Source organism: Pelodiscus sinensis, chromosome 13, assembly GCF_049634645.1.
Source record: "Pelodiscus sinensis isolate JC-2024 chromosome 13, ASM4963464v1, whole genome shotgun sequence".
Taxonomy (NCBI): domain Eukaryota; kingdom Metazoa; phylum Chordata; order Testudines; family Trionychidae; genus Pelodiscus; species Pelodiscus sinensis.
In genome coordinates this window covers 35,149,153-35,173,188 of record NC_134723.1, presented here as the reverse complement: position 1 = coordinate 35,173,188, position 24,036 = coordinate 35,149,153, and the positions used below count along the sequence as shown (strand labels likewise).

The 24,036-nt window shown below is 44.1% G+C and overlaps 1 protein-coding gene across 2 annotated transcripts; it reads right to left on the bottom strand.

Annotated features, from left to right (window-relative positions):
- Positions 1-5,947: 5,947 nt before the first annotated feature.
- VGLL1 (vestigial like family member 1) lies at positions 5,948-23,955 on the bottom strand. Of its 2 annotated transcripts, none has more exons than XM_006115439.4 (4): positions 22,352-23,955; positions 16,467-16,696; positions 14,856-15,272; positions 5,948-8,977 (listed from the first exon to the last, which is right to left on the bottom strand). In XM_006115439.4, the coding sequence occupies exons 2-4, from the start codon at positions 16,675-16,677 to the stop codon at positions 8,937-8,939; spliced, it is 669 nt and encodes a 222-aa protein (XP_006115501.1). In that variant the 5' UTR covers positions 16,678-16,696; positions 22,352-23,955; the 3' UTR covers positions 5,948-8,936. The 2 variants fall into 2 exon arrangements, with proteins under 2 accessions (XP_006115501.1, XP_006115502.1); XM_006115440.4 differs by lacking the exon at positions 5,948-8,977 and adding an exon at positions 13,606-14,625.
- Between the last annotated feature and the right edge of the window lie 81 nt (positions 23,956-24,036).

Genomic DNA, 24,036 nt, shown 5'->3' with positions numbered 1-24,036 from the left:
GGAGAGAAACTGCCCAGGGACAAAGGAGGGAAAAAACCAAAAATTCCTTTGTCCCAGTTTGAAATCCCTATCTGCATTTCTATTGGCTGAGCAGATACCTGGCTAGGTAAAGTTAACCCATTAGTCCCCAGGCTGCTGCTCATCCCTCATGGTCATGACAGCAACTCATTAGGAATCTGTCAACAAAAGCAGATAGTGATTTTAGTAAACCTGTGATCAAAGTGCGGCCTCTCTTTGGTAGTTTTCTGTGCCATCTAGTGGTGCCTCTAGACATTGCTGGCCTCAGAGCAGTTTGATTTGCTGTTTCTGATCTCATCTTACAATGGTCTTCCCCCATTGCTTTCAGAGGCACTATTCCTGATTTACACCAAGAGCAGAATTAAGCCCAGTGTCTTATGCATGAGTGAATTAGCAACATAGGCTACAACTCTGTGAGCGCTCACTTGTTTTGTCAAGTGCTTGCTGCAGCATAAGTAGGCAAAATTAAACCAGATACTAGCCTGTATATGACTAAAATGTTGACATGTAAATTTCAGCATGGGACTAACTGCATTCGTTGTGGGAGTGAAAAGGCAGGAAGTGGGAATAGGAGTCAATCAATTTGCCGCTATAGCCCATTGTGAAAGTTCATCCAATAACTAACTTCCACTCTCCCTAAAGCTTTCAGTTTTTCTTGCTAGTAATGAGCATCTTTATCTGCATTTACAGCAGGCGGTTATTTTTAACATTGTTAACAAGTGATTAGAAGCTGGGGTGGAGCCAGCCACCCACGAAAGTTATCACATTGTACCAGCTGGAGATGGAACACAGTCATCTCCCCAATGAAGAAGTCAGAAGTCTGCCTGTCTGCAAATATAAACAAGCAAAAGAAAATTTCAGACATCTTGGTAATACAATCTTTTAATCTGATCACTTGGCAAGAGTGCATTGTGGCTTCCTATAGAGCAAACACTGTGATTACAGCTCAAACAGTGGTAATGAATTTAACATAACGCTTCAACTTGATACTGGCAAATTATTAGAACTCGCAGAAAGGATCACTTTGCTACAGTTTGTAAGGACCTGTCTAGAATGCTTTTTCATGAGCCTTTGCAAGAATGTATAACATTTATAAATAATGGAGAACCTTCATCGGATCTTTACCATATAGAGTGTATAAGTAGATTAACACAAACACTAAGAAAAGTGTGGTATCACTAAGGTCACATTTTGACTTGCTGCCCTGGAGATTGATCTTCCAGAGTTTGATTTAGTGGGTCTAGTAAAGACCCGCTAAACTGAATACTGAGAGTGCCTCTGGTCGGTGCCGGTACTTCTCGCAACTGCAAGGAGTAAGAGAAGCCAATGGGAGTGTTTGCTCCCATTGTCCTCCCTCTGTGAAGACAGCACCAAGCTCAGTTTAAGGTAAGCCAACTCCAGCTACGTGTTTTATGTTGCTGGAGTTGTGTACCTTAACCCAATCTACCAGGTCTAGTGAAGACCTGGCGTAAGTTCTCTTCTTTCTCGAAAGACTGAGTACAGAGATTTTCTTCCTGGGCTAGTTGGCAGGAGCCTGAACACCTAACAATGTGGATTACAGTGTGGTTGCAGCTATGTTTGTCCCATGATATTAGACAAGGAGTGGGGGGGGGGGGGCAATTATGTCTTTTATTGGCCGACCATGTGTTGGTGAGAGACAAAATTTGGGACTATACAGAATAGTTCTATAGCCCTGGGAAATGTACTCAGTGTCACAGTTAAATGCAGATTAAAGGTGGAGCAGATTAAATTTACCTATAAGGGGTTAACACGTTGCAATGCAAGACCATTTAAGAAGTGGGCAGCTAACACTTCTGCAGTCATAAGGCAAAGGTGGTTTACAAATAGCTGCAGTGAGCCAGTGTCATTACCGAGTCCTTCAGTTTTAGTGTCGAGCAAAGTTATGAATTAGGCTCGTCTTTTAAAGGTATTGTACAGGTTTCATTGAGGACAATGACAGAGGTCAGATATGGAGTGCTTTGGTTTGTGAAAAGTGTTTACCTGTGGGTAGCATAGTAATTTTGTCTTACTGCTTTTCTGTGAGTGTTCATGGAGCATCATGGTTCTAGTTTGACTGCCAGAGTTTTGAAGTTTTTTGGGGGGGGGAGGATGGGAATTTGATGCATTGGATGAGGTAGAACATGTACCGGACATGCGAAGGGCCCAAGGGTTTTGAAAGGTGTGTTTCAGGGTATATTGATCATTGCAGTAGTGGGGATGTCTGTATGACAAGGCCCAGTGACTTTTTGAATTAGTGAATCCTGTTGGCAGGGAGCTTGGTTCTGAGGGAAAGGTTGGGGTCCTTTGAAGGCCAAAAGAGGAGGCTCATGGAAGATCTTTTGGGATGTGTGCCCTATTGAGCATTGATTGTAATTATAAAGAGGAAGTCTATGCTACAAAATTAAGCCAACCTCAGTTATGTCGATGTACAGCCACTGCTGCAGTAATTAAACTAGTCTGATTTAAGCAATGCAGCATCCAGGTGGATGTTGCATTAACCTCATTGTTATGCCTCCTGTGGAGGCAGCGTTAAGTGGGTCTAATGGGCAACTTAACATCAGCAGAAGCAACACTCTAGTGTATATGCATACAGTCAGGTTGATGTGAAACAGTTTACAAATGCTGTAGCGTAGGCTAGGCTTTCATATCTCCTGCAGGGTGGTATGTGACAACCACCCCACCCACCTTGTTTCTAATACCACAGAGCGTCTTCCTTAATGCTTTGCTGACTGGGTCAGTGTTTTATTGCACAGTCTACAAAGGAAGTGAATTTTCCAAGCTAAATAGAAAATTGCTACTGAGATTATGCTGATGAAAATGTCACCTATACATTTAATGCCTTGAGCAGTTCCATTTAAAACCAACAAAAGGAAGTTTTTCTTCATGCAGTGCAATGTCAACCTGTGGAACTCCTTGCCATAGGATGTTGTGAAGACCGGGATTTTAACAGGGTTCAAAAAAGAACTAGATACATTTATGAAGGATAGGTTTTATCAATAGCTATTAGCCAGGAATGGTGACCCTAACCTCTTTGTCAGAGGCTGGAAATGGATGACAAGAGAGGGATCACTTGATGATTACCTGTCCTGTTCACTCCTCAGGGGCACCTGGCATTGGCCACTGTCAGAAAACAGGATACTGGGCGAGATGGACTTTCTTACGTGGATGGTCATTCTTATTTCTAATCTCTCGTCCCCTTCTCATTCCCACTGAAGAGTTTTTGAAGAGGAACTAGAGAGGTTGCATTAGTATTTAAGAAAATCAGAAGCCAGTGGTTGGTGTCCATTATTGGAAGTGGACATGTCTCAGTACCCTTCCCATCACCATAGTGATTAATCCTGTGGAGCTGAAACTGAAAGAAGTGTGGGAAGCACCAGATGGCAACTACAGAAGGCAATACAATATTTTGTCAAATCTTAGTTAGCCAGAGAACATGTCGTGCATGGGAATGAAGACATCCTCTCCAGAGGAAACAGGACATCAGCCTAATCAGAAACACAAGTGTGGATGGAAAGTCAAAAGGAGCAGCAAAAACAGCTCGCAACCCTCAAAACCACCAATACTGTTGAAATGGAGTGGTGGTGTAGCTGTGGGATATCAGAGAGGCCAGGTGCCGGAGGTAATATCCTTTACTGGAGCAACTTTCGTTGCCTTGTCTTATGACTACAGGGAAGTTCAATGAGCCACTTCACTTTGGATGGTTCTATAGCTTAGTCTACGTGCTAACTAGTTATGCTCTCTGTTTAACCTTGTAACTTTCCCAGACGGAAGGGGAACTCTTTGTAGCACAAAAGCGTCTCTCCTTCACCAACAGAAGCTAGTCCAAGAGAGAGAGAAAGAGCGAGCCATAATTGCCTCATAGCTCAGTAAAAGATGTACACTTTAAAAGACACTTTGGTGACAAATAAAAAGATGGACAGTGGCAAAATAACCATCTCAGTAGTGTCAGTACCAAAACTACTTCAAGTAATATATTTAAATGCCTTTAAAAACGTAACATCAGCTTTATATCTTCAGTTTTTTTTAAAAGGAAAAAAATTGTTGGAAAGGAATAGTTAAAAAGGAAAAAAGAGAAAAAAAATTACACTTGCTGTTTCTAAGTCGCAAATTCATGTGTGTTACTACCACAAGCTACAAGGTTTGAGGCAGGAATGACTAGATAGACTTTTATGCCCTATGTTAGATAGTAAATCAGAGTAGAATATCATAGCCTTAAATTATATGAAAGAAAAGTCTGACTGCGATGAGTTAGAATGGCCAGAGTAGCAATATCAAAGAAGAAATGTACTGGAAAGCTACGCCTACCATTAGATCAGAAGAAAAAGAGTTGACTAAATACAAAGTGTTAATTTTCAGTGTTTGGTCTTTGCACAGAAGTGGCATGGGTATAACAAACCAGTTAAACTGGTTCATTGTATACACATTCTGACGGGTTTAACTCTGGTCACTGAGTTTTTGCTCCTGCCTGTATAGTCCCCTTACTAAAGGGGCCTCTGACTTTTACTGGGAGGATCCTTTGTGCTGCAATTTAGCCCTAAAGACTACAACTCCCATGAGCCCTTGGGAAAAAAAGGGGGGGAAACAGGCATGGAGCGAGAGAAAGTGAGTAGTCTCTATTTTTGGAAAGAGAAGCCAGGCTGCTGGTGAGGAGCCTTTTTCCAGTCCAGGAGCTATTGTGTTGCAGCTAGAGCTTGCAGGGCTTGGAACTAGCAAGCTGCTTCAGGGGTTGTTGATTGTCTCTAGAGGGCAGAGTCTCTGGCTGTGTCTGTGGCTAAGAGGGGCCTGCATAAACCTGCACAGGGGGAATTGTGAGTAACCTGGCTCTTTGGGAAAGTGCTGCCTGGGATAGACCTCAGAGAATAGACTGACCCTGAGTCCAAAGAGATGCAAAGTGACCAGCCCAGTAAACCAGAGCTACTGGCATTTGGTGGAGCCTGCTCCAGTGGCAGAGGGACTTTGAAGCTGGCTGCTCAGCTTGGACTAACACACATAGAACCTGCACAGTGCTGTCTCCACTCCAGCTGTAGACCTTCAAGCACACCCACAAGTATGTAGGACTCTGAATCCAGAGGAGGGCATGCTCTGGGATGGGATAAATAGTGGCAGTGTAAATGCCAGTTAGGTAAGTTGCTTTTCTTTGGGTACTTTTTAATTGATTTTGTTCACTTTGAATCTGTTCAACCCTGTTTCTTTAAGTTATTAAGTAAAGGTATGTTCATTCTAATGTAATCAATTAGATAGATCTTATTTATAATTGTCTTGGAGTTAGTTCCAGATTACTGGAGTAATTTTATTCCTGGAGGCTCCCAAGGCACATAAGTGTGTACAGGGCCAGCCAGGTGGAGGCACCACCACTGTATATTCTTTAGGAACTAGGAACTGCAGCAAGGGGGTGGATAGGGAATTCCCAACTAAACATCACCACTCAGGTGCTACGTCTACACTGGCATGATCTTGCGCACGAACTCTTTTGCAGAAGAGTTTGTGTGCAAAAACTCTTCCAGAAGAGAGCGTCTACACTGACATGTGCCTTTGCACAAGAGATGTGCTTTTGCGCAAGAGAATCTGTGCCAGTGTAGACACTCTCTTGCGCAAGAAAGCTCTGATGGCCATTTTAACCACAGGGCTTTCTTGTGCAAGAAATTCATGTTGCCTGTCTATACTGGCCTCTTGCGCAAGAACAGTTGCGCAAGAAGGCTTATTCCTGAGCAGGAGCATCATAGTTCTTGTGCAAGAAGCACTGATTTCATACATTAGAACATCAGAGTTCTTGCGCAAGAACTCGTGGCCAGTGTAGACAGGCAGCAAGTTTTTGCACAAAAGCGACTGCTTTTGCGCAAGATCACGCCAATGTAGACACAACCAAGGATGTCCTTTTATATTAAAACATCAGGCATCCAGGCACATACATGTGTGACCTGCTCCTGAGTAACCCAGGGAGAAAAAAGGGGGGTTACACCTGTAAACTTATCAGTGCAAGTTATTCAGCTGCAAATGAGGATTAAACAACAATAAACCATTTTGCATGTGTTACACTTTATTAAATCAAAATAAAACAAGGTCTTTAGATAAACTGTATGATTGTGTAGAACAGGCCTTGAAGATCTTGGGCAAGGGTGTCATCTAATATAAGTAGAACTAGACATATTTATACTAGCTGAGGATCTGACCTATGTGTTGCAAACTCACTAGATTTCGTAATGTTAAACATGTTACATAGAGATGTCACATGAAAGTAGTATTCATTTGGAGCAGTACATGGTTTATCCTTCAATGGAGAGAACAGATATGGGAGAATGGGGAAGGAAAGAGAAATGGCCCAAACTTTGGGATTTACAAAAATCCCAAAGCTTTACTATCCTGCAGTTTTAAGAACTCTAGTGGGCCCAAGTCAAGGACCTCCCAACTCTGGCGAGTGTAACATTGCTCACAAGTAGTTTTTTGACACACATGAGGATTATTGAGAAGAGCCAATGGGCATGAGGGGCCCTTTGTATTGGGTTGCTTCTTTTCAATTAAATAACTTTTAATTTTTCCAAGTCTCTTAATTGATTCCAGGTCTTTTAATTAACCTGCGCTGTAAGCTTATTCAGCTTACATCAATCATTTTCTGACTGGGAGACATTAGGGGTATGACTAGAATTAGTAAAAATACATTGAAAAATCCTGAGCACCTTCACTTCTTGAATACTACAGCTTTTTTTTACTCTCAGGCCAGCACTTCTGGAGAACTGAAGAAAGCACTACCAGTAGTGAGCTGGCTTTTTTCAAATGCCTTGAGGGTGGAATGGGCTCCTGTCCAGGACGTGTCATGGGAGAATGCCTTAGTTACTGAGACAAAACTTCTCCTTTGCTCTAGCGGGACCCCTGCTTTCAGGCAGACTGCTCACCTTGGAGGCTCACAGCAGCCCTCAGTTTAGATGCTTTCAAGGGCACAAGCTTGCGGTTCATTTAGCCACCTTCCTCAGACAACATGGGGAACAGAGAGCAGAATTAACCCCATAGTCTCCACTGCCCCTCCAAAGTGATTCAGGGACAGGACAGACCCTTTTCCAAATTAGGCCATCTCCTATGATGCATCCCACTGTCAGAATCAAGTCTCCCATGGTGAATAGGGAGTTGGGGATGCAGGGGGGGAACTCAAGCTCACCACCTACTCTAGATTCCAGCTCAGGGATCCTGCAATGCCCCCAGCACAAGTTGCATGACAGCTACAACTCCCTGGGCCATTTTTCCACAGCAACTCCCTAGCATCTTCCTTACCACAGGCTCTTCTTCTAGGTACCTGCTAGCACTTGACCTTCCCTAACCAGCTCCTTACATGCAGTCAGCTTACAAAAGGGGAGCTTTTTTAACCAGTATGGGCTGGTTCTTCACTGGCTCCAGGTGTCTTGATTAGTCTGTCTTCCTTGATTCTGGAAGTCTCCTAATTGACTCCAGGTCTTTTAATTAACCTTTCTGTACTAATTGATTGTCTCAATTGACCTGTCTGCCTTAATTGATTCTGGCAAGTTCCTGACTGTTCTGGATTAGCCCTTTTTACCTTACCCAGGGAAAGGAGACCTATTTAATCTGGGGCTAATGCACTTGCCTTCGATTACTCTCCTGCCACATCTCGCCTGACCCTGTCACATTACCTAGATGAAGTTGTATACTGATCCAGTGAGATTTTTCCATGTGATAATCACACCCGAGTTGCACGCTAAAGCCAATCCGTATGAAAGTTCAGAGTGAAGTGTGTCATACCAACAGGAAGCACATGGGAGTGGGGTGGTAGGATGGGGGAGGGGAGAATTCATGCTTCAGAAAAGATTCCTCCTAGGTCAGCAGATTGCCTCGTGTTGCCATCGGACCTGCAGTGATTACTCAGAAGTCACATTACTTAAGTTGCTTTAACATTAAATCACATAAAGCTCAGGAGGGTAAAAGTCAGTACCAGCAGGAGCACTGAGACATTGACTTAAGGGGCCACCCCCAGCTCTAACTTCTATTGCTACGGGGCACTTCCATCTCACCCAATAAAACTCACATTCCCTACTAGATTCACCAATGCTACTTCCCTGAAGTCCACAGGAGCCACACGTGCATATCTGAGAACAGAATGAATCCCTAAGGGACATATATAGGCTCAGCAATGGCCTGTCCCTATTGATGGAGGGGGGGGGGCAGAGTGAGGGCAGTTGGCTTCAGTGGGGTTACTGAGCATGTTCAGTCTGTGTTCTTGCTCAATACAAACTAGGCAGTAAATTTGGGGGAAGGGGACTTGACACTGTAGGTGATTTCCCACCCCCACCCCCAGTATGTGATGTCCCTCCCTTCCCCCCCCTTCCCCAGTGACTCTGGATGTCAATGGGAACTGAAAGTATGAATTCAAGTATCCGATCCTTCACTTTTTCAAATCTCTCAAGGCAAAGGGGGGAGGGGAAGAGAAAGAAATGAACTTGGTCATGGTGGTTGGTTCCTCATGTTTAACCCCTTGTGAACAGACTCCCTGGGAACTATTTTAAACAACTTCAAATCCAGCAGCCAAGGCAGGGAACTGACTTGCCCTTGTGAGGACATGAAAGCTTGTAGCACTGCATGCTTCCCCTAATGGTAATTCTTCCCAAAGAATGATAAACAAATGAGTGTGGGGGATTTAAAAGTGGTAGGAGTCCTTAGAGAGCCCAAGGGGAAGACTTCACTTGTTTCCCTTGTACAAATGAAATGTGTTTAACTATTATATAGGGTCCCAGAGGCTGGCAGTTCTTTACTTAGAAGTGAACCATTCTTATTTACAAGATGGCCTATTATGTGTAGTCATGCAACTGGCTGCTGCCAACACACTGAATGGCTCTGGTCTATTTCCTCCTGCTTCACAACTGCACATTAGAAAAGTTCACAGAGCTCTCCAGGAATAAAGCAGAACCGTCCATTGGCTAAAAGTATAAGTCTTGTCTTCTGTCGTGAGGCTGGATACCTGAAAAACACAGCAATATGAAAGTAGTCAATGTGTCGTACAGCACCACCATACAGGTCTCCTCAGAAAAATGCCTTTTTTGGCACCTGGGGGTCATTTCATTGGGGCTGTGCCAGTGCAGAGACAAATCGGCTCATTGAAAGTGTAAAGAAGACACATGACCAGAGCCACCTCCCATAAGAGGAGGGCAAAGTGAACGTGAAATACAGGAAGCTTGAAGGATGTGAGGCTTATTGCTCCACTAGCACTAGCATGGCCACCGCCGGTGTCAGGCCTGGTGTTTCTAATATCTCTACTACAAAAAGGAGACAGGCCTATGGTCAATCTACCCTAAAGGTAGACAGTTGAGAAACACAGATATGAAGTGTCCTGACTAGCATAGCAAACCACAGCCTCTGCAAAGAAAAATGACTAGTCCTAGAAGTGTGTAATACACCTGGAACTATACCTTGTTGGGTAGACAGGTGTATTGCATGAAGATTACAGGAGCTCTTTAGGACGACCAGCCCAGGCCCTGCCCTCTGGGGGTGGACCTGCGGGTGGCAGAGCAGCCTAGAAGATTACTGGGGTGGTCTGGCGCTGGCAGCAGAGGTCAGGTCTACCCTTGCGCTCACCACTACTGTAGGAAGTGGAGCAACCCAGCAAGCTTCCTCTGCTACACCCTCTCTCAGCCAGTTTGCTCCGCTTCACTGCGGCAACCGAACCCACTCCGCTCTCCCGGGTGATGTGGCTGGGAACCACGCATTTGCAACCCAACCTTCAGCACAGGCATTGCAGAACCCTTGCACAGAATTAGGTGCTTTTATAATCATAAGTATCAGCAGTTCTAGACAAAAGTCGATAGTGCCTTGAGAAGTACCCTCTTGGTTAGAGACAAAAACTAGAAGTCAGAATTCCTAGACCCTGCTTATAGACATAAAAGGAGAATAGTCACACATCCCAGGGCTGTAATGACTCCGTGTGAACTTGAGCAAGAAAACTTTTCTGTGCTATAGCTTGCGCATCTGCATAGTGGCATATGGCACATGGCTGGAAGAGCTTTTCAAACATTATCAAGGCCTCACAGAGCTCCTCAAAGGGAAGACAGTAGTAGGAAAATGGAAAACCTTTTCTCTCCAACAGGTTTTCCCTGCCATTTTACATTTTTAAAGTTTCAGCCAACTCTGGTGTTAGCTGCATTGCTTCTCTGTCCTGGTCATAGAATACTACAACTGGAAGAACATAAGAACATAAGAACGGCCGTACTGGGTCAGACCAAAGGTCCATCTAGCCCAGTATCCTGTCTACCGACAGTGGCCAGCACCAGGTGCCCCAGAGAGGGTGGACCGAAGACAATGATCAAGCGATTTGTCTCCTACCATCCCTCTCCAGCCTCTGACAAACAGAGGCCAAGGACACCATTTTATCCCCTGGCTAATAGCCTTTTATGGACCTAACCTCCATGAATTTATCCAGCTTCTCTTTAAACTCTATTATAGTCCTAGCCTTCACAGCCTCCTCTGGCAAGGAGTTCCACAGGTTGACAACACGCTGTGTGAAGAAGAACTTTCTTTTATTAGTTTTAAACCTGCTACCCATTAATTTCATTTGGTGTCCTCTAGTTCTTCTATAGAAGGGACCTCAAGAGGTCATCAAGTCCCATCCCCTATCCTCACGACAGGACCAAGCACCATCTAGATTGGGAATGGAAGACTGGGACAAAAGCCTCCGAGGAGGCCGGATCCAGCCCAAATAAGGCTTTAATGCGGCCCGTGTGGCAGTTCCAGGCCCCACCCCCAGTGTGTTGCCTGGGAGCCGGAGACGCGCAAGCCCTTTTAACTGCGTCTATTTAAAGGGCTCGTGCCTTCCCCATGCCGGTCAAGCAATGTGTTTTAAAAGAAGCAGTTAAAAGGGCTTGCACATCCCGGCTCCCTGGCAATGTGCTAGCAGTGCTGGGAGCTGCAAGCCCTTTTAACTGCTTCTGCTTAAAGATCTTGCGCCTGCCGGGCAGTTGCGTTGCCTGGCAGCCATCCAGCAGGCGCAAGCCCTTTAAATAGAAGCGGTTAAAAGGGCGCTAGTGTCCCAGCTCCCAGGCAACGCACAAGCAGCGAGGCCAGGAGTGGCGAGTCCTTTAAACAGCAGGAATTGAAAGGGCTCGCAGCTCCCATGCCCTGCTAATGTGATGCCTGGGACCCGCTGGGGAGGCACGAGCCCTTTCAACTCCTGGTATTTAAAGGACCCGCCCTTCCGCCTCAGGCTCCTCCCCTTCCGCCCTCGGCCTATGCCCTTCCAGGGCAGCCCGCAACCACCTAAAAAATGTGTGAAGTGGCCACCATTCAAAAATTATTGCCCACTCCGATCTAGATCATCCCTGATTGCTGTCTATCCAGCCTGCTCTTAAATATCTCCAGGGCTAGAGATTCCACAACCTCCCTAGGCAATTTATTCCAGTGTTTAACCACCCTGACAATTAGGGAGATTTTCCCTAATATCCAACCTAAACCTCCCTTCCTGCAATTTAAGCCCCTCGCGTCTTGTCCTACCATCAGACGTTGAGAACAATTTTTCTCCCTCTTCCTTGTGACACCCTTTTAGGTACTTGAAAACCGCTACCATGTCCCCTCTCAGTCTTCTCTTTTCTAAATTAAACAAACCCAGTTCTTTCAGTCTTCCCTCATAGTGGACCTACACTCACTCAGCTGTTGCACTTCTTCCTGTTAGTGCAAGAGGGAGTCCCATCTGTTCTAATACCAAGCCCTACTTAATTAGAATCCTAGAAGTCCAGAGTACACCTTGAAAATAGTAAAAACATCACTTAATAGTTGCAAGTACTAATGACGGCGCACATTGCACCCTGCAAGGAGAAATCTCTGAATTGTACACACAATGTGAACACAGATCTAAATCCATATATTCATCATGGATCGAACACACAAAATCTCAGAAACATACTCTGCATTTCCATATGGGGCCTGAGCACAGACACCCTCCGCAGTCCGACTGGAGAATCTACTCTCGCCTTTTCAGCTTGACTTATACTAGTAACAATGGAAGCACAAGCAGCAATGGGATGGCAGCTTGCCCAGGTAGGTTGGAGGCTAAGTGTTCACCCCATAGTTGCTTTGCTGAGATGCCACTGTCCTTTCCAGCGATAGCCATTCCACTGTGGCCCACACCAGATATGCTACCCTCTTCCCAGTGTCTTTAAGGAATTTTAAACACGGTTTTCTTGTGAAATTTATGGCCCCTTCCCCTCACCCATTTTGACAGCCCTGGTTAGAGAAGTCGGATATTAACCCAGCATAGGCAGCAGCGGAGCCAGCATCCCCACCAGTGTGCCCCGTGTCTGTTCTGTCCTAGATGGGTCTGAGAACCATGGTGCCAATTAGTGCCAGCAGCAGCGGCTGATGATGTGATCTGGATGCCAGGGAACTGGACTAAACTCATGGGTCTCCAAATGGTGTAAATTTTAGTCACAACTTAGACAGCAAAGATCTGTGGGGCAAGGACTCTCTGGTGCAGAGACTGGAGCCTCACTGAATGGGATCGCCTGTGGGTACTTATGACCATGTTACAAATAACAACCAGATTTCCCTGCTGGATTGGTATGAAGCTATTGTGTTGGGGGGCTCTGGCCCCCCATCACCAGAGTATTTCACTAGGGATTTTAAATTGTGGGTAATTGACTAATTGAATAGTCCATGCATTTTGCATCGACTATTCGATGGGGCGTCTCCACCTTTGACATGTAGAAACAGCCCTAGGCCCTTTTGAATCACTGGATCCCACGGCAACTGGGTAAAGTATAGAGGAAAAGAGAGGCTAAGTGACTTGTCCAAGGTCACACAGGAAGGCTGTGGCAGAGCAGTGACTTGAACCTAGGTCTTCCAAGTCCTGGTACCTTAACCCCTTTCAGAGAGGAACAGGCTCAGCCGCAACGTGAATTACTCCCTGTCTTTAGAGTTTCCTGAACATCACGTTAAATACATACGCAGTAGTGATTGAAGTGAACATTAGTACCATTTTCTGAGACTGCCTGAGAGACAAGCATGGCTCAAGGACCAGTCTATTACCCCAATTATTGTTGTAAGAAGCAGAAACAGGCGAGGGAAAAAACCCTTAGACACTTTTTATGGGTGCTGTGGTTTGTTACTACATGGGGGGTCTATATAATTAATGCACACACAATAGTCAGATTGCTCAAATAATACCTAAGCATTCCACTCCATTTATAGCCACGCTTTGAGCACCTGGCACATACCCAGCTGTTTGTTACCCACATTGAGTACCCCTCACTCTTATACAGGCAGTCCCCGGGTTACGTACAAGATAGGGACTGTAGGTTTGTTCTTAAGTTGAATCTGTATGTAAGTCGGAACTGGCGTCCAGATTCAGCCGCTGCTGAAACTGATCAGTTTCAACAGCCGCTGAATCTGGATGCCAGTTCTGACTTACATACAGATTCAACTTAAGAACCCCAGGCATCCCCAAGTCAGCTGCTGCTGAAACTGATCAGCGGCTGATTCCGCGGCTTTGCTCCCAGTCTCCCTGGTCTGCAGACCAGGGGGACGGGGAGCAAAGCGGTGGAACACGCGGGCAGCGGACAGCCCAGACGCGTCTGGGCTGTCCGCTGCCCGCGTGCTCCCCCATTTTGCTTCCTCTCCCTGGTCTGCTGGAGACCAGGGAGACGGGCCCCGTTCGTAACTGCGGATCTGACATAAATCAGATCCGCGTAACTCGGGGACTGCCTGTATAGCACTTTTCACCAGTAGATCTCACTCACTCGTGCGGGTTCCAAATACACTGTCGCTTACTTACATATTTGGTATCTCCTCAAAGTAACACAGAGGGGAAAGAGCTTTGCAAGCAACTATAGAGGAAACAATTATGGTGCAGCCAATATACAACTTCCAAGTACTATAATACATATCATAGATGCTGTTAAAAATAATTCCAGACAAGGATTCTGAATTGTTAACCTTGCCTTATTAGCTTGCTATAAAAGGGGCATTACTGGGGCAGTGATATTGCTGTGTATGGATTTTTGTGCTAAACGTAATGGGTCAAGTAGGAGAACACAAGTAATTGGGTTATTAGGCTTTGCTATGGTTAAACCCTGTTTTATTAATGTGAGACTTTGTGGAAGTAGTTATGCTAAAGGTTGAGTTTCAATTAGAAATTAGCAGGCCCAAGAAGTTAAGCCCGGTTCATTAATTCTGCACTTTTATTCTCTGTGTTTGTGTGTGAGAGAGAAGTGACCACAGTAGTATGGTACATCACACAATTATACAAGTAATTCTACAGTAAGGGAATTCTGGCAATTTGGTAACTAGGCAGGTAGACTGTATTAATGTATAAGAAATACCTGATGTTAATTATTAAAAGCATAATTTAGAGATATCCAGAATGCCACACAGGGACAAGAGGCAGATATTAATATTATGATCAATTTCTGTGAACAAATATAGTTGCATATACCATACATCACATAAAGATGGAGTATTAAAAACAAGTTCCAGTCTAGGTCCCTGGTTTTTGGGTTCTTTGGCTTCCTGAACTAGTGTCAACTAATTGGTGTGTATAAGAGTTTCTGCTGTTTGGTTATATTGATGAGTAGAATTGTGGTTTCTGTGTACTGGGTCAACTGAATCTTGCAAATCAGGCCAGTCCTGTAATAAGAGAGAAAATGTGTAAGAGAAACTTCTGTATAGCCCACTTCTTAGAAAGAACCTATGAAAATTAATAAGTGTAAGTGTGTGATTATTAATAGACAAACATTAGAAACTTATTTCATTATGACCAGGCTGGACTAAACAAGTCTGCTTTAACCACCTTCAAGCACAAATTTTAATTTTTCATTTGTAAATCGGCGTAAAAGAGATTGTAAATATTTTCTTACCTCCCCTGGGAGTTGAACTTTGACACTCATTTTGTGACCTAGCTGGTCCAGTAAAACAGGCTGAGCTAGAACTTTGTTTCACGATAGATTCCTGGTTAGATGCTGGGCACCTGTCCTGTTGCAGAAGATCCAGAAGAGAACCGTATTTCCCATCAGACATCGGTCCCTGAACCATGTGAGGGTCAGGTAAGGAGCGAGAATCTCCTGAACCAATAAGACTTGGATGATTTATCGAAGGGAAGGGCCACAAATCTGCAGGCTGAATAGGACAATGTCGCAGAACGGATGCCTGTTGGAGATCATTGGCAGCAGCCAACAAATGCAGATCAGAATGTGATGTGTTTGTAGCAGGAGATGATTGATAAGACTTGATCCAGTGAGAAGAGAAATTCCACTGATGCGGAGACATGTGGCCATCTAGTTTTAAAGGAAAGAGTGTTTTGAAGCTTTATTGAAGTCTTTATTTTACTTTTCCAAGACAAATTCCAATAATGTTATGGGAAATTTACCCAAGTTAAGGACTGCAAAATGTGCTCCAAATTACATACAAAGGAAACTTTTACAATAATAGATTTAAAAAGAAACAAATCTACACTAAAATAGACTAACCTAGAAAGTCAGTACCACCTCCCACTGAATATGAAACATCAAGTACTTCTCCTGAGGGGTGGGTAGCCTAGCGTTCCTCAATGTCTTAAACTGTGTCTTAAATCTTGCAGCAGCCTTCTCTAGCCACCCACCTTCTGGCAAAAAGTTGCCAGTCAGATAAGGTTTCCCTGAAGGCAGGGATGAAATCTGGGGGAGCATCTCAAGTCACAGCAAAACCAACTCTCAGTTTAATTTTTTAAAAAAATTTAAATGATGCAATTCATCTTGGGACTTTCTTCAGAAGGGTGGGGCACCCATCCTGCAGAGATTCACTGAAGAGCCACACAGGCAGACCCAGTGGCTTACCCATGAAATCTTAAGTACAAGATCAGGGCTTTGAAAGAATTATTTTGCTCTTGAACAGAATTTGGACTCATGTGAAAGTGGGGGTACATAGACGCACATATGATAATTTGGTCCTCAGTAGGGATGTAAACAACTAATCGACTAGCCACTCACCCCCCCACCCCCACCCTGCTTGCTGCCTCTATCAAAAAGAGGCAGCGAGGGGGGGGGGGCAGAGGGAAGAGGACGGGGTGCTGGAGGGAGCCGACTTAAAAACTGGTTCCCTCCAGCTCCGGGGGAGGGGGCAGGGGCGCAGTGGCGGCGTTCCAACTTTGAAATGTACAAGAATCCCTGCTGGGGCTTTTGTACATTTCAAAGAGGAAGCCGCATGGGTCCCATGGTCAGTGGGGGACTCCCCGCTGACTTCGGGCTCCATGCAGCGTTTCAGTCTTTGAAATGCACAAGAGTTCCCGCTGGGGCTCTTGTACCTTTCAAAGGCGGAACACCGCGCTGGTCCTTATCGACTAATCGAATAGTCAATGGAAATCCCATCAACTATTTGATTAATTAATCAAAATTTAAGATCCCTAGTCCTCAGTCTAAATGTCTCGGCATGACACTCTAGTTGGTGAGTTAAATAGCAGCATTACACAAACACACACATGGAAAACTGCTCACCATTCTTCAGGTTAACATCCTCACTCTTGTGCTTTGTGCTCAGATCTTGCGGGTTCTTGGCATTGCTTAACGCTCTAGAAAAGTGCTCATCTATCACACTGTTCATGTCCCCTTGAAAGTAAGTGAACACAACACTCTGAGACCCCCACTCTGTTTTCACAGGCGGTTTGCTTTTACTCAGTATTGGAGCGTTTTTCCTTTCTGCTTCCATCTTCAGTGACTAACAGTGCCTAAGAAGTAAAACAAGAAGAATCACTGAACCAAAATTGTATTGCCAACATTGGGTTTGATAATCTTCCCACTGAAGCTTAGGACTGGAAAGTTTACTTTGAGTAGAAACGGGGACAGATCCTGTATCTGATGCTCATCCTTTCTCCACCAATTTAATAAAAGCCTGCATGGACATAGTTGCTAAATCAAATGTACATGGCTATCTGTACAGCGTGATAAATGCCCAGGTTGATCCTTGTAGTAAAATCTATAATCCATAGGTGCAAAGGGTGGTATGCGAGAGGATACAGTTAGTTCTTCTATCTAGTTTCAGTGCACATGTAGGAACAATGGCTGGAGCTCCCAAAAAAGAAAGAAAGGGTGGGGCGGGAGGGAACTATGACACAAGCTATTCATTCACTAAGCCGTACTCCTTTGGATGGCATTGTGCCTCGACTCAATGCTTCTGCATGTCATTCTCCAAGTCACAAAATGGGAGTCTGGTGGTCCACCAGCATTAACTATAGGAAGGAAAAGTATCCATTGGGCCAAGCTGGCAAAAAGCATTCAGATGGTCTTAGCCAGCAACCATCATGCTTGTCTCACAAGCAGCGTCCTCTTTGCTGTCTCATGGTGGTGCTAAGGAACCATGACAGAAATTACTAGACTGTTAATATTTAATTCAACAACGTTAATTAAATTGAAGATCGAAGAGTCCACATCAGGTATTCTCAACACACTCCAATGTTGGTTGAAAATAGCACATTCAGGCTTACAGAGGACAACTGTTGCTTGCACACAAGCAACTAGATGGACACAAGGTAAAAGCTATGCTATATTCATGTCAGAAGCATTTGCAGAAGCCCCAGATTTATGAACGTCTGGATTCTCTGAACAGCTGCAAGTTAAATTTGTTTGCTTGGCGCACTCTACTCATTTTCTATCATTTAAAACCCGTGCTGGCAAGTGCTTTCTTGGCATCAGTTATTGTTCCCTACTGCTTCTGGACAGACTGTATTACAGGAGCTCTTCTTTGTAACTTCCGTAGGAGATGGTGTGATCTAGCCTGGGACTGAACTACCGGGGTTCCATTACTGTCTGTTGCATGCATACAATTTCCATAGGAAATTCCAAATGGAGCTTCAGCCATGCCAATGCCACGAGTTCAAAAAAATCAGACTTAAAAAAAAAAAACCAAAAAAATCAAAAAAAAACCCAACAACCCTCCACTCATGATTGGCCCCAAAATTAAAGAGGCTTAATTTTTTTGTCTTAATTCCTGTAGCAACCTGATTGGTTACTCTTCCCCAGAAGGGAGGCAGCTAATCAGGTGAGGATTTCCCTCTGGGAAGGGATGAAGCTTCTCTCAGTCATGGCAAAAAAACTTCCAGTCCCAGCTGAAACCACAAGAGTCGACAATACTGACTTAACGGTGTGACTTTGGAGCAAGTCACTTCAACTCTCTGAGCTTCAGTCTTTTTCCCATACCAAGTAGGAGAAGATAGTCTCCCAGATCACACAGCTAGTCATAAAATGGAATTTCAGTCCCACAGGAAATTCGGACAAGTTGAAATTTATTTTCATTCAAAATCAGGACAAAGTAAAATCTGGAAATACCCCACACAGGAAATTCTAAAATAATTTGATTTAGAAACAGCAAAATGATCTTGTCAAAACACTATCCAATAAAATGTATTCCCAATTATAAAATTGGGTTTAAAATTAATTTTTAAAGTCAAAATGAAACATCTAAATTGAATAGTCCACTTTGAATTTTCCCCTCAAATGTTGTCAAAGCTAAAACGTTCTCACAAAGCAGCCTTAGTTTGACAAATAGCATTTTGCAATTGAACTGTTGTTGATTTTTATGACCAACTCTAATGTGAGGTACTAAGGATGATTCGCTAATGTTTGGAAAATGCTTTGAAATACTTCTAAGGAACTATGTTTCAGAGTCTTGCTACCATCAACATAAGAATGTTATAATAGATTGGGAAAGGGAAAAAATGCAACAGGTTCTCTTATGACACTTCAGTGGACCTTAGAATGGTTAGACTATCAAGTGATTTTAAATCAAACACAAAGAGATAACGTTATATATTTTAATGACAGTTGCTAGTATAATTTTGGGGTGGGTGGGAAAACAAGTCTTGTCCCAGTTCTGATATTCCTAAAGCAAGAGACTCTCAAATCCTGACAAGATTAAATCACATCTTGCCCCCACAATTGAATGCGTCTATAAGTTTTTCCCTATTAAAGGCAGGCTATTTTAACTATCCACAAATTGCCATATGAGAATCCTTTGATTACCATATAGAGGACTTTCTAAGGCACTAATCAGTGTGCATTTATTGCAACCTATGCAAACAGACCAGAGTTTCCCAAACATTTAAAAAAATGCTGGATAGGTGTAAGTGTAACCCACACACTGGGGATATGTCTACACTCACGGCTTCTTGCAGGAGTAATATGCAAATGAAGCTAAGCATGGACTATCGCCAAGCCTCATTTGCATACCTAATGAGCCACCATTTTTTTCAGAAGAGGCTCTTGCGCAAGAAGGAGCGTCTACACTGCCCCTTCTTACGCAAGAAAAACCCTCTTGCACAATGCCATTCTTCCTGAAAAGTAATAGGTGTAACGGCATTGCACAAGAGGATTTTTCTTGCGTAAGAAGGGGCAGTGTAGACGCTCCTTCTTGCGCAAGAGCCTCTTCTGAAAAAAATGGTGGCTCATTAGGTATGCAAATGAGGCTTGGCGATATTCCACGCTTAACCTCATTTGCATATTACTCCCGCAAAAAGCTGCGAGTGTAGACATAGCCCTAGTGTGGTTCACTGACCCATGCAGTGGCACTTAGACCACAGCAACAGATAAGACCAAGAGACCTCTACAGGATGAGGTAGGAGGCAGCTGGCTTTTAGCTCAGCAGGTAGAGGCTCCTATACTCAGCTTCAGAGGTCCCAGGTTCAAATCTACCCCCTGGTAATTACAAAAGCACTGATGAAATTTGCCATCAGCTAAAACATGTATCATTAGCAAAGGGACTGTATTTTGGAAAGTGATGCTCAAGAGATGGTTTTTGGTGAATAAGCATTCACACTCCCAGTATGATGCTGCAGTTGAGAAAGCAAAGATCTATGGATGCAAAAGCAGAGGAATAACAAGTGGCAGTAGGAGGGTGGTATTACCTTTCTATACAACAAGGTGCGATCTTTAGGGGAACAGTGTGTCCAGTTCTAGAGGTCACACTTTAAAAAGGATATAAACTGGAAAGGGTTTAGAAAAAATACAATAATGAGGTCTAGAAAACATGCCTTACTGTGACAAAAAGCAGCTCAATATTGATCTATCCAAGAGAAAGCTGATGAGGTGACTTGATCAAAGGCTTTGCATACCTGTGTGGGGATTACATTTCTGATCATAGAGCTTCTGATCTTTAACTCTAGCAGAAAGGCATAATGAAATCAAATGGCTGGAAGTGAAAGATAGACAGTCAAACTAAAAATAAGCGCAATTAAAAAAATCAAGAGTAATTGAACTGTTGGAACAAGCTACTGAGGGAAGCGATGGGTTCTCCATCACTAATTCTTTAGATCAAGATGAGCTATATTGTCAAGACGTGCTTTCTAGTGAGAAATTAGATCTGATGCAGACAGCGTGGATTTCTATAGCTGGTGTTAGAAAGGCCAGACTAGATTATGATGGTCCCATCTAGCCTCCTTAAAAGGGACCATCTGCTGGCACCTGTAACATGCTAAGCACAGTACCAATAAGGGAGTCATAGGGGACATCAGTGGTTGTAATGAGGGAGAAGTGGGCAGGGACCATCTTATGTCTATACATCTTTCTTAGAACAAAAGGGGGCCCTCCTTCAAGACTGGGGGCCCTTAGGTGCTGCCACAAAAATAAATACACAAGAAGGTTTAGGCCTCCAAGAGGTCGGACTCAAATAAAACTAGAAAAGCAAACTTCCTACTTTTTTTCCCCCCACTGTCATTTTTCATAGTCTGCACCAGACAGCACGGCTGATTTCCCTTAGTGAAGAAACAGCGGCTTTCACTTGGAAAAATCCCAGGCCACATCCAGCTGCACCAAGCAAATTCTAGTATGGAACGCTAAGTGGACTCTCCCTAACAAATGCTCTTCTGAAAGCACCTCTATGCTACCTGTCATTATGCAACTTAAAAGTTCATTAAGATTGCAAAGTCAAGCACTCCACTTCCCGCCCAAAGGCTTACTTCCCACATAACAAATCGCTGGATGTTCCTATGTCACCCTTGTTAACCATCCTCAAACTATTGACTTCAAATTGTGTCCTTAGGCAGGCATTTTTTTCCAGCAGGAGGGCTGAGTATGTTCAACTCCTCTCACCTGGTGAAAAGGGCTGCGTAGTTACAGCACTGGGAAAGATACAAAGGTCTGAGAAAATTATTAGTATCTAGTTTTCCACTGCACAGGGGTTGAGCACCTAAAATTATGAAATATTTTTCCAAGCCAACTTGGAAAAATCCATCTCCATCTCTATCTAAACACTCTGTAGTCTAGGATGAACCATTTAGATAAGGTTTGAGTGATAGGGAGGCTGTCCCTTTAAGGGCAGGGCCAAGATTTGGAAACACTATACAGCAGTGAGGGGCAACCGAGGCTAGTGAGTAGGCCACGAGTGGCCCTCATCTCAGTGGGCCACAAGATTGTCATAACCAAGATGGTCTCCTGGAAATGTGTAATTGTTATAACTGTGCTTGTGTACCTAGAATTTATGGTGTGTGCTGACTGAACTGTAGCAGCGCTTTGATTGATGCAGACGGAGCACACAGCTTTCAGTTGTGTTGTGTGCTATCAGCATGCACCTCAACTCACGTGCCCTTGGTTTATGTGCCTGTGACTTTCAATAATATTGGGAGGGTTAGGAAAAAAAATACAGTAATTTAAATACGGCAGGAAAAAAACTATGCCAACAAAAGCCAGCAGAATCTGGCAATCATGGGCAACATCAAAAATGTCTTGTGGGCCACACGATCCCCGTGGATCACAGGATGCCTTGCCCACTACTGCTCTACAGTATGTTCACCAGCCTCACTAGCTTCCCATTCCTCCATCTCCAGTAGGAAGACTGCAAAGAGACAGCGTACATTACTTCCAGGACAAACGGTTACGGAGCTGGAAGCCACCAGTTTTTGTTGCTTGTCTGAAACAAATTGTGGTTAAAATGTGTTTAGGAGGAATATATTGGTTCGGATTGGAGGAGTACAGAGTAGGATTTAAGATGGTAAGCTGTTATAGAAATACAAGGACAGACATTGCCCTAAAATCGAGGCCCAAAAAGGGAGTCTCCCCCAACTCTTGTGAGATTTGGTACAGGCAGTGATATAAGTTAATTTGCTCTTGAAGAGCAAATGGTGTGTGCTTGGCAAATCCCTGGGAACCTGAATGGCCAGAGTGGCTACAGATGACAAGGCTCTGTGCTGGTTTCTCAGGCAGCATCTCATGGAGCAACTTTGTCCTGTTCCCTGCTGTCCAGGGATCTAGCACTGCCTGGAAAAAAATAAAATCCTTCTCTCGCTCACTGGTTTTCCAAGCAGCATGTAAACAGCTCAGTGAAAAAGCCACCCCCTTTACCAAATACCAATGTAAGGAAGTTAATAAAAGAGTACTGGTATCAGGATTCTTACCTTATTTTTACTGCCTTCAATTGAGACACCCTGGGAGACTCTGGACACACTGAAGAATCATGCTGCAGTATACAGAGGAGTCTGATCCTTTCCCAGCATGGACGTATGTACTTTGCTGGAGAATGCAGGGAGTGCACATGATCGCCCTACCTGCTTTCTGCCCCTCTAGCTGTGACTGAACTAGGCGTTTCCATCAAGCTTGCCACTAAGTATGTGTGAAATGCACTCCAACAAGTCCACCAGGTTAAGAGGCTTCAGGAATGAGGAAAATAGGCTTTTAAAAATTGGATTTTGACGATACTGTGTACACAATCAAGCAGACAATGTGCACATTTAAGAACAAAGTTCCTAGTAAAAAGACACATGGCAATGAATCACTGGGTACATGACCAGGGCCAAAAATGTTACCTTCCTACAAAAGGTCAGACATTCCTGAAGTCATTACCTCCACTGACAAGGAATGGTTGCTTACCTGCCACCTCCCAATGTCTATTTTCCATTTCTCCTACCCCACCTTACATCCCTCTGCTTTCCGGTCCCACTGAAATAGTGGCTATATCCATGTATTTGGGTACAACACAAAGCATCTGTTCAACAGAATACAGTAGTTAAGTTACTTTGTGCTAAGCACTTTTCTACCCTGATATCTTGATATGAGCTACCCAACAGAAACTGCAGTACGACCAAGTGGAATGCAATTTGGTTTTAGTCTGACTGTACATTTTTAGAATCTTTTACAAAAGTGGTTCCCAACCTTTTTTATGCCATAGACCAGCAAACCCATTCACTAACCTTTGGCAAACCAGCAACATTTAATTTGCATATTCATTAAATAAAATGTTTCCTGTCCACCCAGCCCCCAGTGCCTAACACTCTTTGACGCCTACCCATATGCCCCATGTGCTTTGACCTTTTAATCTGACTTCTACAGCCCATGCCAACACCCTCTTGCCCTGTGACCCCCGCCACACACCCTCACCTTTCAGCCCCCACTCCACCCCTGCATTCCCCCAGAGCGAGGCTGCCCCATCTTGGGTGCGCGGCTGTTGGCAGTGCACTTGCTCCCTCCTCATTCGCCTCCCTTCCTTCTCAAGTGCATCTTGTGCCCCCATGGGTAGGGGGAGGGGAGCGTGAAGGCCTGGCCAGGTCACCATTACTGAAGGGGAAGGAAGGAAGGAGGCACCTGCTGCTCCGCCTCTTCCTGCCGCCACCTCAGTCCCAGCGCAAAAATCAGCCACCATGGCTGCTGGAGCTGACTCACTGAACAGTCAGCTTCCGCTCCAGCAGGCACTGTGGACCAGCAGCCAGTGGTTTGAGGACTGGCACTGGTCCACAGATCAGCAGCTGGGAACCGCTGTTTTATAGCGCAGAGAGAAAACACAATGTATGTTATTGTAAAGTAACCTTACCAGTGATAACGAAGTCTGTCTCTAAAATATCAGTGCATATTTACACATTAAAATTACTATGCAATCATAAACTATATTTATATTCATGTGGTCTTAAACTTACAAAACAAATCAAACGAGGAATTAGCTTAAATACATTCTTTCAAGCAAAGATGGGCTTAATTTGTTTATTAAAAAGGTAGTATAAAACACAACCCATTTAAGAAACAAAAACAAAATTTGAGACAAATCAAGAACTTCTTCAGTTATGTCACAGGGCTAGAAATTATAAGTATG